The sequence below is a fragment of the Lampris incognitus genome, chromosome 10, assembly GCF_029633865.1.
Source record: "Lampris incognitus isolate fLamInc1 chromosome 10, fLamInc1.hap2, whole genome shotgun sequence".
In the NCBI taxonomy this organism is placed as follows: domain Eukaryota; kingdom Metazoa; phylum Chordata; class Actinopteri; order Lampriformes; family Lampridae; genus Lampris; species Lampris incognitus.
Window position 1 is genome coordinate 11,437,255 of NC_079220.1, and position 19,021 is coordinate 11,456,275.

The following is a 19,021-nucleotide window of genomic DNA, read 5'->3' on the forward strand; positions in this document are numbered from 1 at the left end:
GTTATTTGAGTGTGTGTGTGTGTTTGTGTGTGTGTGTGTGTGTGTGTGTGTGTATTGTGGTGAGGGGGAGTGTCTCCGCCGTGTGCTGTGTGTTTCACGGTGGTATTCCCCAAACGGAAGCCCTAATTATCCAGTGTCGGGTAAATCCTATTATGGTTTTACCCTCCTTCTTTACTTTGCCCTATTAATAGTTAGCGGGATATCCCTATTCACACTAGATTGAGTGGGTTGTATTGTGTCTTGTTTGTACTGTGTGTGACTGGACTGGTGTGTTTGGGTGCTGGTGGCACCGGTGTTGTTGCATGTTGGGAGATGCTGAGAAGTCCTTGAGCTCTCGAAGCTCACCAGCATCAGCACCGATTCACTGCCTGGGTGAATGATACTGAGGATGAATCCCCGTGTGTGTGTGTGTGTGTGTGTTTTGCATGTACAGTGTATGTGTGAGTGAGATAATGGGATTAACATTTACCCAAAATGCTGGCTCTAACCTTGAATCAGCATGGGGTCTGGTTTGAAAGACATTTTTGTGACTTTGGCAAGGCAAAGACAGCTACACTACACACACACACACACACACACACACACACACACACACACACACACACACACACACACAGACGAATACACCAACACATGTGCATGCAAGCACATTGTCACAAAACATCCACGGCAACATGACAGGAATTTAAAGCCACCGTAATGTTTTATTGACATTGACAGGAAGGGTAGAAGCACTGGAGAAGTGGCCGGAAGGCCATTCACGGGTTGCTAGGACCAGCAGTATTTCCACCACAGCCCATTGTTCAAACCAGCTGGCTCAATCACTCCTTAGTAAGAAATACACTGCATTCTTTACTATGTGGGTTAGGGCTAAGTTATCTCAGTCTGTGTAACACAGAGAAATCGGGAGGGAGGGAGGCTAGCTGGATGATTTAGACGCTGCATTGCTCGTGCATCCTCTCTGATCTACTGCAAATGAGCGAGGATGTGGATCTGCACAGACTCAAGTTTGCCAAACCTCCTCATATATCATCTGCAGAAATTTGCTTTGCACGGCAGGCAGAAATAACCGTACATGAATAGCAAGTCTGATCCAGATTGCTGTGTCCAATTAGCCCTTTATTTGTGTGTGTGTGTGTGTGTGTGTGTGTGTGAGTGTGTTATCAAACTTTCTTCTCTGCCGTTTGAGTCCCTCTGCCTGTCCTCCATTTTGTATTATGTTCCCTCATGTTTGTATTCTGGCTGCTGAATTTTGCGTGTTCCTGTATATTAATGTTCTCTTTCGCTGTCTGTCTCCCTCATTTTAGTCTCCTCCATCCACCTGTCAAGCTATGCCCGTCAGTCTAGTGTCCATTCTCAAAAGCCAACCCATCCATACTTTTCTCATTGTACTTTATTTCCCCATCTATCTATCTATCTATCTATCTATCTATCTATCTATCTATCTATCTATCTATCTATCTATCTATCTATCTATCTATCTATCTATCTGTCTATCTGTCTGTCTGTCTGTCTGTCTGTCTGTCTGTCTGTCTGTCTGTCTGTCTGTCTGTCTGTCTGTCTGTCTGTCTGTCTGTCTGTCTGTCTGTCTGTCTGTCTATCTTGTTGGTCTGTTTGTCTGTCTTTCTGCCTGCCTGCCTGCCTGCTTGTCTGTCTGTCTGTCTTTTGATCGATCTATCTGTCTAGGTATTTTTTCCTCATTTCTCTTTCTCATTCTGTCTGTCTCCCTTTGTCTCTTGATCTGTTTCCCTCAACCTCCCTTTCTTACACCTGCTCTCTCTCTCTCTCTCTCTCTCTCTCTCTCTCTCTCTCTCTCTCTCTCTCTCTCTCTCTCTCTCTCTCTCTGCAGTGTGTCACTGTTGACAGGTAGACTTGGTTGACTGATGGATGGAAGGACTATTGGATTAGGCCCATTTTCACTTGAATCCCGCTAATCTTATTTGATCAAAACCAGCTGGACTTGACACCCAACACACACACACACACACACACACACACACACACACACACACACCCCTCACAAGTTCTCCCTGACAGCATCACTGACCCCGTGCCACTTTTTGTAACATCTGCTCCAACCCCTCAGTACAGCTGGGTTTCAAATGTCTGTGTACTGTGTACTTAAACTGTGTGTAACCAAGTTTCGGTCGGCCTAATCGAGTTGTGAAGCTGCTCCTCAAATCGGCACGCTGAAAGAGCTTCTTTTAACGAGAGATTTTTTTTTACCATAGCCACATCAACCAGATGTGTGCGGGACAGCCGAGAAAGCCGAATACATCCCCGTGGAGTGAAGTGAGTTATATTATTCTCCTTTTTCATCTTTTTCCTCCGCCTCCCTCTGATACTCCACTATCTCAGGGTAAATCATCCCTGACTGGGTGTCCCACTTAATAACTGTTACTCATCAGCGGGCTGCCTCCGCCTCATCACTGGCCACCCAAACGGGAGAAAGCTAGCTTTTTGCCAGCCGCATCGCTGAACAGAAGGATTTTGTCTCCAGGAGACCTGTAATAATAACCTGCACCACCTGCATGTAGCGTTCAACCACGGGCCCAGCCTGCCTCCTCACTTGGTGAGCTTAACACGATGTGTATCACTGTCCCTCGTCCTGTTGTGCAGAAGAAGAAAGAGGAAACAAACCCCCCCCCCCCCCCACACACACACATAGTTCTGCAAACTCTCTAAAAGCAGTGTTGGTCGGCACATAGCATTGTTTTGAGGGCCACTAAGAGCCTGCCTTCATGTCTTATTCATCCCTCAGGCCTATCCTCTCCATCGGTGTAGAAAGAATTAAGACGGAGGAGGCTCTCCAGCACAAAACACACACCACCAGAATAGAGGTCAATCACGGGATACTTGGGAAACAGAAACCCTCTTCTCTTATCTTCTCACACAAACAATATGTTAAATATATCTGTATTTTTAAATACAAAATGCGCAGCACTTCATGAATCTGGCCTCTGACTCACAAACCGTCATTTAGGCTGCGTCCGAAATCACATACTAGCATACCATTTAGTACACCAAAATAGTATGCGAGCTTTTTTAGTGCGTCTGAAACCATAATATGCATTGAATATATGCCAAAAATCCCAGGATGTCATACTACATCCAGAGAAATTTCGGAGTATGCCAACACTTGGACACTACGCTAGCGTGAGTATCCCACAGTGCATTGCGATACTTCACAACAATGAGCAACACTGACGAAGGGCGATACAAAACCCAACTGGCACAACGGTTTAAATTCGAGTATTAGTTTTTGCTACTGTACTAAGCAGAAAGAGGTTAAAAACATCGTTTAATTTTATGTCACCGCACCGGGAGAGGTTTGTGCACAGCGTATCATCATTAACCCGCAGAGAGCTGAAGGGAAGTGGCCTGGCTGCATTATAAAGTAATATGTTCAAACAGCTGTTGTACCTTTCGCTCACAAACTAATAGTATTCTGGAAGATGGTACACATATGCAGTATGTGATTTTGAATATTTTTCTCATGTAATGTAATACATACATTCTGGCCTGACATCCACAAATGGATAAAACAAAAATTTTCATCATTTCCGGCTTCTATCCCTAGAGACAATACATGATATATGGTATGATATTGCAAAACAAAAATGATGAGCTCGTTGTAATGTAATCCACAAGAATACAATCTTGAAATCATCCCCCAAATTTGTCTTCTTCCTTATACTTGAAAATTTTAACATTTCTGCAAGAAATAAAAGCGCAAAAATTATATGATAAGAAATTCCCCTGCCGAATTAGATAACTAACATAAAACTGCCTGCCGCCCGATGACTGCTGGGATAGGCTCCCGCATCCCCGCGACCCTGAGAACAGGATAAGCAGTTAAGACAATGGATGATAATTTATATATTTTATTATCCTATTTTGTCTTTGTTTTTTGTTATTTTGAAGTTATGTTGTTCAGAACTGATCATTTAAAGCACCTTTTCTGTTTACGTTTATGAATTTGGTTATGACTGTTTGCTAAGCTGTCGTTCCCTTTGGCAATCGCTTTGTAGTTTTCAAATACCTGTTAAACATCATTGTTGCCATATTTGTTCTTGTCAATAATAAAAAAAAGTATGTGACTTTGGATGCGAGACGTGTCTCACGTTTAGCCATACCATCCGTGTAGATTTGGAGAGGTGGGGTCAGTGCTGCAGCCCCTCCAGAACTATTTGTGAGTCTTTTTAAAAAATATGTTGTAAGATGTTAAGAGGTTTTTTTTCTGATTAACAATTAAGAATTCTCACTGGTAAGAAAATTGGCAAAAATTTTTGTTCTGTCTTTGCCTCTCCCTTGTATTCTACTTGGTATCACCCATGTTGTTTCATTTGCGGTAGGATTTCACAGACACCCCATTGAGGGGCAGGCAGGACGATCTCTCTCATCTTTAACGTGTTAAAAAAAAATCAACAGGTAAAAGTTTTGAAGTTTTTCTGATGTGTCGGCTGCTTATCTGGGTTGTCATAGCTCTGTTGTTGAATGCGTGCAGCTGTTTTTGCAACGTCAGTGTCAAGCATCCAATAATTTATAACGTTAGCAACTTAATATAAAATGTACAGTCAGGGGCGTCCGGGTAGCGTGCAGTCTATGCCGTTGCCTACCAACACAGGGATCCCGGTTCGAATCCTCGTGTTACCTCTGGCTTGGTCGGGCGTCCGTACAGACACAATTGGCTGTGTCTGCTGGTGGGAAGCCGGATGTGGGTATGTGTCCTGGTCACTGCACTAGCACCTCCTCTGGTTGGTCGCGGCACCTGTTTGGGGGGGGGGGACTCCTCACTGTCAGGTGAAACTCCTCACTCTCAGGTGAAAAGAAACGGCTGGTGACTCCACATGTATTGCAGGAGGCATGTGGTAGTCTGCAGCCCTCCCCGGATCAGCAGAGGGGGTGGAGCAGCGACCGGGAAGGCTCAGAAGAGTGGGGTAATTGGCTACAATTGGGGAGAAAAGGGGGGGGGTGCAGTCAGTGCTAAAACTAGGCCTACTTCGAGCTGCAAACTCAAGAGAATGACCCTGCAACTTCTGTTCACAACAGGTCACAAAACAGTTGCGTTTCGCATCACAACACTATTATTGTATTCTTAAAAAAAAGCCAAAATTATTGAGCACAACTTGAGAAATGGTCCTTTGGTGATCCAGGTGAGGTCCGTTGAGCTCCACAGCCCATGCTGAGCATCGGAGAGGACATTTATTGCAAAGATCAGTGGTCTCATTGGTGGTTATTCATGGCACGAGTTGCCAAATGCAGCAGCTGGGACCAGGCTATTTATACAGTTGGCAGTTAATATGAGAAATCTTGACATCCGCGTGCCCTTTCTTTGTTTAACGTTTGAAATTATAACGCTTAATATTCTGGAAGTACGGTGAGACGTGGATGCAAAGTAATAAAACAACCCAGAGTGTATGTGTCACAGCAAATGGGTTGCATTGCAGTCTAGCATCATACAGCAATGATGAAATATTTATTGCGGATTGATTTACTGTAATGCTTTACATGAGTTGAATTATGCACCAGCAGGCGGGGTTACAGCATATCTGTGTTAAATTGTACACGGCTCAGCAATGTATGCAGCCCCCAATACAACGGTAACCATCAAGAAAACAAAACCACATGGTATGTGGTTGTAGGTTGTGACACACTTTAACAGCCTTTTCTTAGATATCGTTGCTGTTTTGTGTAGGCTAATTGCTGGATGATGCATAGATTGACCAGATAACTAAAGTCCTCTCAATGACCGCTTCATGTGGCATGTGCTGCAGACATAGCCGACAGCTTTAAGCTGTATGGGTGCATGTACTGAAGGCCCGTGCATGAGTGTAGCATTTGAATATATGAATAGAAATGGTAATAAACCTCCCTACAGACACAATTGGCCGTGTCTGCAGGTGGGAAGCCGGATGTGGGTGTGTGGCCTGGTCGCTGCACTAGCGCCTCCTCTGGTCAGTTGGGCTGCCTGTTTGGAGGGAGGGGGAACTGGGGGGAATAGCGTGATCCTCCCATGCGCTACGTCCCCCTGGCGAAAGTCCTCACCGTCAGGTGAAAAGAAGCGGCTGGCGACTCCAAATGTGTCGGAGGAGGCATGTGGTAGTCTGCAGCCCTCCCCGGCTCGGCAGAGGGGTGGAGCAGCGACCGGGACTGCTCGGAAGAGTGGGGTAATTGGCCAGATACAATTGGGGAGAAAAGGGGGGGGGATCCAAAAAAAAAGAAAGAAATGGTAATAGAGTGATATTGACATCGAATAGCTTAAAAGGGACTGTGGTCATGCAGGAAGACCCGATGTCCAGGAGATTCTAAGGTCTCTGTTTCACTTCTTTGTCCCAACTGGGTTCCACTGGACCTCAGACTGTGGACTGGACCCCACGTTGAGTGGCAGAGCAGGACTAAAATTAAACTCTTTCCTTTGACAGGTATAAAGTGGACAGAGAACTGGACAGAGCGACGGAGAAAGAGAAGGGGAGAAGGATGGCAGCGGAGGAGAAGCCAGGCGTGAAGAGCAGCAGCTCCATCGTTCCCTGTTTCCTGTTTGTGGAGGTGAGTGGACCGATCCTTCGGCGCCAGTCAGGTGACAGATAAACTCTGCAACTCCAGTTTGATAAATACTGTGGTTGTAGAGCTTCACAGTCTTAAGTCTTCTTCAGCGCCATATTGTGATACCTCCATGCCCTACCCCCTACCAGAAAAAAGCTGTCACTTGTGTTGCTAACACCTGGGTAGCAAACAACACTGTGTGTATCTTAGTCACGGTGTTGTTTGAGCCATAGTGAGTCATTTCTAGTCGTCATCCATTTACACATATCTTTTACATGTAGGGCAATCAGAAAAGGGCTTAGCATTGTTTTTTGGAAGGGACCTCATAAATCCCCCTTGTGTTTGGGTCATATCTCTGTTGGCTATCTTCTGTTTCTCTAGCCAGTCGCGCTTACACCCATTTTATCTCTGCAAATCCTTGTACTGTCAGCAAAGAAAACCTCTGTGTGCCGCTGAGATTTATTTATCCCACCCACCTGTGTGTGTGTGTGTGTGTGTGTGTGTGTGTGTGTGTGTGTGTGTGTGTGTGTGTGTGCCCCCTCCATATAGTCACTTACTTAAAGGATAATTCCGTTTTTTAAAAACCTGAGTCTTATTTTCGTAGTTTTTGCCATCGCACACATTGGTTATGATGTCATTTTACTCACTGGCTTCTTTCTGGAGGTCTTGGACTTCAGACTAGATGGAAACCTATTTAACATCCGTAGGCTCCAAGCGGTCACAAAAATGACATCGGAGCACATCATTGAGTTACAGTACGCAGATGACTGTGCAGTTGTGGCCCACACACCCGAGGCACTACAAGCTACCCTTGCAGCTGCTACAAGGGCGTATGGTAGGCTGGGGCTCTCTATAAATGTGACAAAGACTGAAGTAGTATGCCAGTGGGCATCTACTCCTCCATCTCATTCACCAACCTTCAACATCTCCGACAAACCGCTTGCAACAGTGGAATCCTTCAAATACCTGGGCAGCTTTCTCTCTGATGACTGCAGCATCGACAGGGAGATGCAAAACCGGATTAAACAAGCGTCATCCTCTTTTGGCAGACTTAGGAGAAGGGTCTTTCAAAACAAAGACCTCAACCTCCACACCAAAATATCTGTCTACTTGGCAGTTGTCATCACGACTCTCCTCTACAGCTGTGAGGCGTGGACCCTGTACAGCCACCACCTCAGGATGCTTGAGGCCTTCCACATCAGATGCCTACAATGCATCCTGAGGATAACCTGGCGTGACCGAGTGCCCCATACTGAAATACTCCGCAAGACCAACTGCATCAGCATGGAGGCTACCGTCACCCAGCACCAACTTCGATGGCTCGGTCACGTCATCAGGATGCCAAAGGAGCGCTTACCGCGTAAAGTGCTGTATGGCCAGCTACATCTTGGCCGCCGCTTGGCAGGGGGCCAGAAAAAACGGTACAAAGACCAGCTGAAGACCATCATAAAGAAGTGCGGCCTGAACCCGAGCCAGCTGGAAGACACCGCCGCCCAACGCTCCATCTGGCGGCAGCTCTGTCAACAAGGGGTGCAAAACCTCGAGAAGGACCGCGGTGATCGACGGACCAGAAGACGTCTGAAGAGACATGAAGCCAGTACCACACCTACACCCCCAGTCAGTGATTTCACCTGTTCTGTCTGTGGCAGACATTGTGGATCGTGGATTGGGCTTTACAGCCATAAGAAGACTCACAAGTGACAGAGGCAGGATTGTCATCATCGGACACGACGGACAACCTAAAGCAAGCAAAGTGTGTGTGTGTGTGTGCCCCCTCCATATAGTCACTTACTTAAAGGATAATTCCGTTTTTTAAAAACCTGAGTCTTATTTTCGTAGTTTTTGCCATCGCACACATTGGTTATGATGTCATTTTACTCACTGGCTTCTTTCTGGAGGTCTTGGATACAGGACCACTTGCTGGATGGACATGGAATGTGAAGATCGGACATGTTGCAACAAGTCACTTTTAATGCGATTATCTATCCACATTTTTGGAAGTGAAAACGAAAGTAAAAGTTAAAACTTGTTACACGAAATGTCCAATATTATCTGTGGTGGATGGCACTGCTGAGCTACTTCCTGGTTTAACATGCAGGAAGGACCTTCCTATATTTGCTGTAGGTAGTAGTACTCATTGACTAACCTCCTGGCCAGAGCAATTGAAAAGTCATATAGGTAATAAGAACTCATGTACACAGTCTAGAGGTTATTTTGTTGCTGTAAAGATGTGCCCAGTGGTGGTCCCTTGTCCAGGATCTCCACAATGAAGCAGGGGAGTAAAATGATATTCTAACTGATATGCACAATGGCAAAAACTATTAACAAGACCCATGGGCGTCCGGGTAGCATGGCGGTCTATTCCGTTGCCCACCAACAAAGGGAGCTCCGGTTTGAATCCCCGTGTTACCTCCAGCTTAGTTGGGCGTCCTTACAGGCCGTGTCGACAGGTGGGAATCCGGATGTGGGTATGTGTCCTGGTCGCTGCACTAGCGCCTCCTCTGGTCGGTCCAGGTGCCTGTTCTGGGGGGGGGGCAGGGAATAGCGTGATGCTCCCACGCTCTACGTCCCCCTGTTGAACCGCCTCACTGTCAGGGGAAAAGAAGCAGCTGGCGACTCCACATGTATCGGAGGAGGCATGTGGTAGTCTGCAGCCCTCCGATCGGCAGAGGGGGTGGAGCAGTGACCGGGATGACTCGGAAGAGTGGGGCAATTGGCCAGATACAATTGGGGAGAAAAAGGGGGTGGGGGGAGGGTGGAATTTCCCCCAACCCCCCACCCCCAAAAAACAAGACCCAGGTTGTAAAAAAAAAAACAAAAAAAAAAACAGAACAATCCTTTGGCCCTCCTCTGGCTGCACGTCCTTATTCTCACATCGTTGGCATCCATCCTGCACTGGTAAATATTTCATGATGAGCGGTACAGTTTGGGAGAGCTCAGCAAACGTGCCCTGTCTTGCTGATATTCCTACTCTGCGTCACCGCCCCTGCTGTGTTTTAGCACTTGAGGCAGTTGAGCCCCTTTAGCCCTTTCTGGATTTGTGTACTACATGAGTCACTGAGGAGGCTGCGGGTGTCACGCAATTGTCCTGAAAAAGAAGTACTTGGGTAACATGCATGTATGCAGAATTGCATCCATAGACACATATGCGCTAATATACACATGCGCAGTGTAGCCGCCCCCTACGCACAGAACCAAGGGAGATCCTGCTGTTGGCGGCGTCCTCTGCTTTGTTCGTTGGAGCAGTGCATAACACAGAGCAGGCTGGAAGTCCCTCAGCCTTTACTAGGTTATGACTGAGGTGGGGAGAGGCAGGAATATTGAGTTAATTAGACCGCCTGTAATGTGAACAAAACAAGACAAACCGTCCCGTTGAGACTAAAAGCTCATTTGCTTAAAGTTAACAGACCCACGGCCTATCAACTCTAATGCCACCATCAAGGTTAATACATTCAGCGCATTCTCCTCTAGCAGACGTCATGAATGTGTTGGCGCCGCATCATTGCATTGCAGGTGTACTGCGATGGGATGCAGAAGTTGCATGTGTTGAATATAACCAGGCTTGGATTTACATTTGCATCGGCTGTGCATAGTATGCAAGATAAATTACGTGGTGTTTCAACCTGTTTTTTTTTTTGTTTTTTTTTTTCTTAGCTTACTTTTCCTAATGACACATATAGTATCAGTGAATTAAGGTTGCATTGAAAATGTATGTGAAGGTGTCCGTGCAGTGTGGCGGTCTATTCCGTTGCCTAGCAACACGGAGCTCTCCGGTTCGAATCCCCATGTTACCTCCAGCTTGGTCGGGTGTCCCTACAGACACAATTGGCTGTGTCTATGGGTGGGAAGCCGGATGTGGGTGTGTGGCCTGGTCGCTGCACTAGCGCCTCCTCTGGTCGATTGGGACACCTGATTTGGGGGAGGGGAGGGAGAACTGAGGGGAATAGCATGATCCTCCCATGTGCTACGTCCCCCTGGCGAAACTCCTCACTGTCAGGTGAAAAGAAGCGGCAGGTGACGCCACATGTATCGGAGGAGGCATGTGGTAGTCTGCAGCCCTCCCTGGATCGGCAGAGGGGGTGGAGCAGCGACCGGGAAGGCTCGGAAGAAAAAATAAATAAATAAAGTTTGTGAAATTGCTAATATGTGCACAGTTTCACCAAAAAGTAATGTTGTGACGTATGTGTTGGTTTCACCACTTGAGTCATATTTGTTGTTGTTTCATTGCCGAATTATAACTAACACCATAGAAGTTGGTTGACTCCTCACATCCTTGAGCCACTTGATTGAAACATATTACAAACTAAATGTATTGCAGATAGAGAATATTATTGATGCACGGTGTCAGTGGGAGGGTCTGATGCTAGCTAGCTAGCTAGCTAGCCTGCTGACCACCTTGGAAAAGCCTGCGCTCTCAACCCTCTAGTTTTTCTGTGTGGATAACAGCAGAGATACAAGTCTCAAAATGACCTGCCTCGCCCATATGAGCCGGTCTCTGAAGGCTTGGTCCCATCGGTCACAGTAATACGCTATAAAAGCTCTCCATTAGCTCAGTCTTCCATATGCCTCCCACACATCTGCCCCGAGCTCTCAGTTAATTCCCGCTGTGACCAAACAGTTGTGTGTGTGTGTGTGAGTGTGTGTGTGAGAAGGAGTGTGTACTCTGTGAGAGTGTGTGAACTGTGTGTTTGCGTGTATGTACTTGTTAGAGAGAGAGAGAGAGAGAGAGAGTGAGAGAGAGAGAAAGTGAGAAAGAGCGAGAGTTAATGTGTATTGGGTTGGAAGACCACAGCAAGCATTCAAGGCCAGGGAAAAGAGGCCAACAGCTGTTACCTGTGATCGATGGCAGTGGGTATGGCTTTCAAAATGTCGAGATGGCACTCCGAGTGTATCCACAGTGGACTTAACGAGAGAGAAACTGTTACAAATGTGGCTCTTGCACACTTCCGTGCCGTGGCACACATACTTCAAATACAGATCACCCAAAAAAACAACAACAAGAAAACGGGTTAGCCACTGAACTTATCTGTACAAAGTTAATCATTAAAACGAGATGTCTTTAAACAACAGCGTTTGGGAAATTGCAGCAGTTTAAATGTTAGTTGCATATATTGTGGAAAATTTGTCATATTTGAAAAAATTAATGGAGAACCAATTAGTTGCTGTATGGACAGTCTCTTCGAGGCCGATCTGGTCTCTGATCCCTTTATGAAGCTGTCAGCAGCAGCATTGCTGTCTTACGTTGTTGCCCTTTTTAATAGAGTCTGGTTTCCTATTAGGCAACAATGTTTTACGATGACAATGTTATCATCTTTTTTTTTTTTTAATCTGTAATACTTTTTTTAACTCTTTTCTCTTTTATTATCCTGGCATTTACCTTCTATCAAGCACTTGGACACGTTTTTGAACGAGCGTCAACTATCTCTCGGCTGCTGTAAAGCACACATCCCGTCCAAGAAAGCCATGAGTGCTGTGGTGATGATGATACAAAAGGTTGTGATGTAACTCAGTGCAGCTTTTCATCTTCTGCGTTGCCGTTTAAATCATTAAAGGTTTTCGGCGTACACGGCTGGGCTTTCCTCTAACGAGCGAGAACGGGTGTAATGTGGTCACGTCAGGTTCAGGAAGTCACAGCTCAGGCAGCGATGCGTTACCAGGAGTTGCAATAATTCATCGCGGTACATGGTGTCAAACAGTGAAGAGGCAACATTTTCAGTGCTTTGCAAATGGGTTGAGAGGTCGCTGGGGAGTAAAGCCAGCCAACGAAGAGGCGTAGCTATTGTTTTACACGGTTTAAGGCATGTTTTTAAAGGAATAGTAAATCCTTTTCTTTCTTCTTTTTACATTTTTTGCGCTGAAAGCAAATTGGTATCAGCCTAGCATGGTAGAACTTTCATGATAAATTAAAAAAAAAACAAGACACGTCAGCATGGTCGCTTTGCAGGGGAAAATCCATGCTTTTTCTTACTTGTGGTGGAAAATGCATCCTATGATCAACCTGCTGAATTGCCTACTTACTATGGGGGCATTAAAGATGGTGAGACCAATATAACGTCGACGACACAAGCAGGGCTGTGAGAAGCTGGGGAGGCGTTTTACTACAACACTGCCACTTTTACTCTAACCCACACCACCATCACTGTCCTCCACGTCTATGCCCCTTTTTTTACTCCTATCAAAATTTGAGTCAATGAAGACGGGCTAAATATGAGACGGCTAAAAATGAGTACTTAACTGTCACTAAACCGACACTATAAAAATTACTAAATTAACATAAATTAACTGTTCAGTACTTCTTTTTTGGGGGGATTTCCCCCTCCCCCACACTTTTTCTCCCCAATTGTAACCGGCCAATTACCCCACTTATCCGAGCCGTTCCAATTGCTGCTCCACCCCCTCTGCTGGAGCCGGGGAGGGCTGCAGACTACCACATGCCTCCTCTGATACATGTGGAGTCGCCAGCCGCTTCTTTTCACCTGACAGTGAGGAGTTTCTCCAGGGGGGTGTAGCGCATGGGAGGATCACGCTTTACCCCCCAGTTCCCCCTCCCCCCGAACAGGCGCCCCGACCGACCAGAGGAGGCGCTAGTGCAGCGACCGGGACACATATCCTCATCCGGCTTCCGACCCGCAGACACGGCCAATTGTGTCTGTAGAGACACCCGACCAAGCCGGAGGTAACAGGGGGATTCGAACCGATGATCCACGTGTTGGTAGGCAACGGAATAGACTGCTACGCTACCCGAATGCCTCAGTCCTCCACATTATAAGACTTACTAGATTAACGTAAATGAACTGTTCAGTACTTCTTTTGTAAATGCTCGATCTACTGCAGCCAAGTTCATTCACACAGAGAGCCATTTGTAGTAGTTTACGTTTAGCCTGCAAAAATCAGTAAAATGTGACGAAATCCTGAAAAGACCCAACTTGCCACCTTATAAATGACCTGAACAGAGACCCGTCAGTAGAATAGCACCTCTGCTGGTGTTTTTCCCACGGCGTGTGAGCAACTGCCGCCATGAGCTTATGCATGGCGAATTGTGGTCACTCACTCACTCATGGAGGACCTGAAAGGGACCTTTAGTAGGGATGTTTAGTAGGCCGCACATGCAACTGCTAGGACGCATGCACAACGGCAACTGCCGCTGTGGGCTATGCGTGGCAAATTTTTGATCGCTCATTCACTCATGGACGACCTGAAAGGGACGTCTATTGTTGCCCCCTTTCTCACTGAACACTGGCTTGCTGCACCTGCACATGCAGTACAGGTGCACTGTAGGTCTGGATGGTTTCGTGCTGGTTTTCTCTCTCTCAGGTTTTTGGCAGCAGGTTCATGCAATGTGTACAGGGTTCAGGCTTGTTGAGGCTCACCTGGTGAAGATTAATTCTTTAGAAAATCAAGCTAAAAAAAAAAAATCAAGCTCAGAAAATTACACATCCAGAAAAATAAAGGAAGAGGTGTTTTTTTTGGGCCGGGGGTTCCCCCGCTCGTCCCCCTTTGAACTTACCAATAAAGACTGGGAAATATTTGAACTCCTTTGGTTCTCCTTGCCCGCTATGTCATGTTGTGAATTCTGCCTTGGTGTTTGTATGTTTTGTTTTTGTGTGAGAGTTTTATTATACTGGCTGCAAACTAATTTCCCTGTAAGGGACAATAAAGATACTTTGACTTTGGGGGCCAACTGGACTAGAGGTTAGAGGGCTATGCACATACTCAGTAGAACTGGCGTTACATCCAGGTTAACTACTGTTCCTACATTGTATGTGTTCTGCCTTCTAACAGGCTTCGCTGTCAGTTTACACCTAAGGCAAAGGCCGTTGGGGGTGAATGTACTCCCAGGTGGGCCCAACTGACACTAATCAGGCACCAACCAAGACAACACCTCATACAGCAGCAGGTGTGTGTGGGTGTGTGTGTGTGCTTCCCCCTTTTTCTCCACAATTGTATCGGCCAATTACCCCACTCTTCCGAGTCATCCCAGTTGTTGCTCCACCCCCTCTGCCGATCCGGGGAGGGCTGCAGACTACCACATGCCTCCTTCGATACATGTGGCGTCGCCAGCCGCTTCTTTTCACCTGACAGTGAGGAGTTTTGCTAGGGGGACGTAGTGCGTGGGAGGATCACGCCATTCCCCCCAGTTCCCCCTCTCCCCCGAGCAGGCGCCCCGACCGATCAGAGGAGGCGCTAGTGCAGCGACCAGGACACATACCCACATCCGGCTTCCCACCCGCAGCAACAGCCAATTGTGTCTGTAGGGACACCCGACCAAGCCGTAGGTAACACGGGGATTCGATCCGGAGATCCCCGTGTTGGTAGGCAATGAAATGAACTGCTCTGCTACCCGGACACCCGAAGGAGGAGGTGTTGGATCTAAAAACATAAAAAGTAAAACACAACAGATAGTTGCATGCAAGAAAACTCCTGTTAGAAGGAAATAATGCATTAGTGACGTTTTTAGCTAGTAGCTATTTGTTAGCTTGACCGGCCAGCGGGACCAGCCCTACAACCACGAACGTCTGTCGCTCATCATGTTTCGAGTGATTGAGTGATCATGTTTGGAGTGACTGAGAGGACAAGTTACCCAACTGGGTGCTGGATCAGGTGACAATGACATCACTGAAGTTACACGATATAGATCCCTGCTCGTGGATACTACGCTAAGAACGGGATATGTTGCTCCTCCTTCCACACCTGGTTACACACTAACAGTCCAGCGTAGAGCAGAGCAGGAGAGAAAACAGCTCTCCATGTGCTGAGAGGCATGAGGGAGAGTGCACAGTTAAAGCACCCCAAATAACAACCACTCTGACAAAACACTCAGTACAGAGTGAGTCTTAGAAAACGAGCGCTGTCTGCAGAGAGAAACAGATAAAAGAGGAGGGGGAGTTGCACATAATTTAAATAACTTATAATTACAGTGAAATTGGGCAATGCGGTGACCCAGTGGTTAGCACTGTTGCCTGGGTTCGAACCCCAGGCCGTCCCAGGTCCTTTCTGTGTGGAGTTTGCATGTTCTCCCCGTGTCTGCGTGGGTTTCCTCCCACCATCAAACAGACGTGCATGTTAGGGTTAATACCCCTGACCAAGGCAATGGAAAGAAGAACTGGAGTCGGTCTCTGGGTGCCTCGCGGCGGCTGCCCGCAGCTCCTAGCTACACAGCTGGGATGGGTTAAATGCAGAGAGTGAATTTCATTGCATGTCTGTACAAATGACAAACTGTTTTCTATTCTAGTCTATAAATTAAGTTCTCTTTCAAATCAAACAGCCCAAGATATGAGTGGAAAGTATTGTTCTTGCAAATGCATTTATAGCCTTTTTTTATTATTATTTTTTTACTCGAACGTAGCTTAGCCGTGTCATGTGATATGCTACTTCAGTACATTTTACCAGCAAATATTACTACGAGCGACCACTACAGAAAATTGCAGATGAACATTTAATATCCAGGAATTCATGTTATAGACACCACCACTGACTATCCAGTAACAAATTGGCCACAGTTTCAAATACTGACCCTATACGGTCCAGCTATATATGAGGTTTTGACCTTGTCTTGTAGCTATGTGCTCAGACATGTTCAGCCAAGCAACTGTATGTTTTGGCGAGCAGCTTCTTGATGCTTAGACTCGATTGAGACATGTTGTTTCCTAGACAAGAAGTCAAAACTGCTTACACGCGAGTGTTTCTGATGCAGATTTTGCTAGATCGAATAGTATTGAATAGATACGTACAGCTTGATGAAAACGGCAAATATTGAATTAAAATGAATGTGATGAATTACAACAGAATCGTGTTTACCAAATTAAAAAAAATGCAACACAATTTAATCACATGATCAGCTTTTTCTTAATCTTAGCTGGTCCGTCATTCTCGTGGGTGTGAAAGTATGACCATTAAAGACTGGACATGCAGGCCTGTATTCAGGGTTTTATTAATTTATTAATTCGCATGATTAATTTGCGTCATTCAGTTATTTCCTTGGAATCACTCTGAAAGCTGGATGGAAAGGTAACTGGACGCAGTGCCAATTTAACAATCGAAGGAAGTAACCACGTTCCTGCATGCGGCAGCAAAATTCTTGGCAGCTCGTTTTCAGACAGTTTAACAGAGGCTGGGTTGAGGCAGCAGCTTGTCTTCATGGGAAGAAGGTGAGAATGGCTGTACTCATACGTGACTGGCAGCCGTTTGTGTTGCACCCATTTACACATTGCTGTTGGAACAAGCTTGAGAGTCAGATATGGGAGCAACGAAATCTCACCATGTGTTGTGTGTGTGATCAATAAAAATGACTGTGACTGGTGTCTGGGCAATGTAGCGGTCTATTCCGTTGTCTACCAACACAGGGATCAGCGGTTCGAATCCCTTTGTTACCTCTGGCTTGGTCGGGCGTCCCTACAGACACAATTGGCCGTGTCTGCGGGCGGGAAGCCAGATGTGGGTATGTGTCCTGGTCGCTGCACTAGCGCCTCCTCTGGTCAATCTGGGCGCCTGTTCGGGGGGAAAGGGGAACTGGGGGGAATAGCGTGATCCTCCCATGCACTACGCCCCCCTGGTGAGACTCATCACTATCAGGTGAACAGAAGCAGCTGGCGACTCCACATGTATCGGAGGAGTCGTGTGGTAGTCTGCAGCCCTCCCCGGCTCGGCAGAGGGGGTGGAGCAGCAACCAGGATGGCTCGGAAGAGTGGGGTAATTGGCCAAGTACAATTGGGGGGGGGGGCTGACTATGACTGGTCTACATGTGACAGATGTGGTGTAATCGGAGTCTCGGTGGTTGGAATCGGTGGAGAATGCACTCCTACAGGCAAAGCTCCTGAACCAAGTTGACTAGAGCATGATAATAGAGTAATACTTTATTGGTCCCTGCAGGTAGATTCTCCTTTTACTTGCCAGCCTCTATAAGGAGGTTGTAGCGTAGGGTAAGATACAAGGCAGTACTCCAGGAGGTGGTAGGGAGTCAGTGTCTTTGCTGAAGACAACTTCAATAGGGTGGATGCTTGCTGTCACTGGGGACTGAATCTAGGCCATCCATATTAAGGACTGTCTCTCCACTCACTAGGCCCCCCTGCTGCCCAAAAACTGAATAGTCAGTGCTGTGTTATTATTGCATGAATTGTGGTATCAGCGAGAGAGGTCCATTGAAACGGGGTTCGAAGATACACATCGTAGATGCATAGGGTGGTGGCTGCAGCCCAAAGATTAGAGAGGTGGGCGTGTAACCAACCAGATACGGGCTCTGGACCATCTGGAAGCATTTTGGTTGCAGAAGCAAATGAGTAATGATCACCTTAGCCTAAAATCACCCTGCTCAGTGACCAGCGGTAGAAGACTGGTTTTACATGGCTGTGGTGTATAAATGCATGTAACTGTATGAAAACAAGCAGAATGTGGTGAAAAAGAATGTGTGTGTGTTTGTGTGTGTGTGTGTGTGTGTGTGTGTGTGTGTGCACGTGTGACAGTGATTTATAACAAGCCCGAAGGACGCGGTCTTTTATTTAGACCCACATCTCATCAGCAGTTACCATGGAAACCAATCAGCCGTATTCAGTCTCCGTCTCCTCCTCTCATTCCTCTGACTCCCCTCATCCCGTGCACCTTCACCACCAGTCACAGCCTCCCGATGAGCACTCCTCACCCACAATCGTCACCTTTTTTATGTTTCTGATAACCACTGCATTTTCCTTCTCTCGTTTTCCGACCTCTCTCTGTTCCTGCTGCTGTTTTTTCCCCCCCTCACCACGTTCCCATTTTAAAGCGTTTCATTACCTTCCACAGGCACAAAGACATCCATTTCATCCCCAAGTGAGCTCTTGTTATCCTGTTGACAAAGAAGATCTCAGTATGTCCACGCAAAATCTTATATTCTATTTTCTGTACACCCTTTGCAGATATTGCTGTCCTCTCAGCCTGCAAACCGCAGTATACCGGGTAAACCAGATTTTGCCCAAGCCCATTTCATTGTGTATTTGGAGGGCTATACAGATCAGTTTACATCAGGATCACACGAAATCTGTAATGCATTTATCTTGCAGGGAATAGGGTAAAATATCAGACTGTAACAGAATAATGATGTGGTAACGACTGAGTAATAGATGAGTAAAATAGGGGTTTCCTATATCTCTAGTTTGCTTCCTTGTCATTATAACCTGCTGTTAAATATGAGCTACGTCAAACCCTCTGTGGGATAAATTCAGGCCAAACAGAAATATTTTGAGTCATTTTTGTCACAAGGATAAATAGTAATTAACCGATCGACTTGAATATAAAGTGAATTTTGGATGTGGTGCTATCTTTGCGAGGGTTTTGTTACTCAGCAGTTAAATGTAGCGAATTTTGGGGGGCAGCCCGGGAACCGCCACAGCCGGGATGCGAACCCGAGTCTCCCACTCCACGGGTAACAATGTTAACCAGTCGACCAAAGGGTCCGACCCGTTAGCCAAGGGCTAGCGGGTCTATTTGTCCCCACGCTTCAGCA

The 19,021-nt window shown here is 46.5% G+C and overlaps 1 protein-coding gene across 1 annotated transcript in view; it reads left to right on the top strand.

Moving 5' to 3' along the window:
• Positions 1–6,480: 6,480 nt before the first annotated feature.
• The window catches only part of plppr2a (phospholipid phosphatase related 2a), a 93,302-nt gene continuing 80,761 nt past the window's right edge, over positions 6,481–19,021 (top strand). The window contains exon 1 of the mRNA XM_056288341.1: positions 6,481–6,549. Coding sequence (XP_056144316.1) covers positions 6,481–6,549 — 69 coding nt within the window. The remainder of the gene's footprint in view (positions 6,550–19,021) is intronic.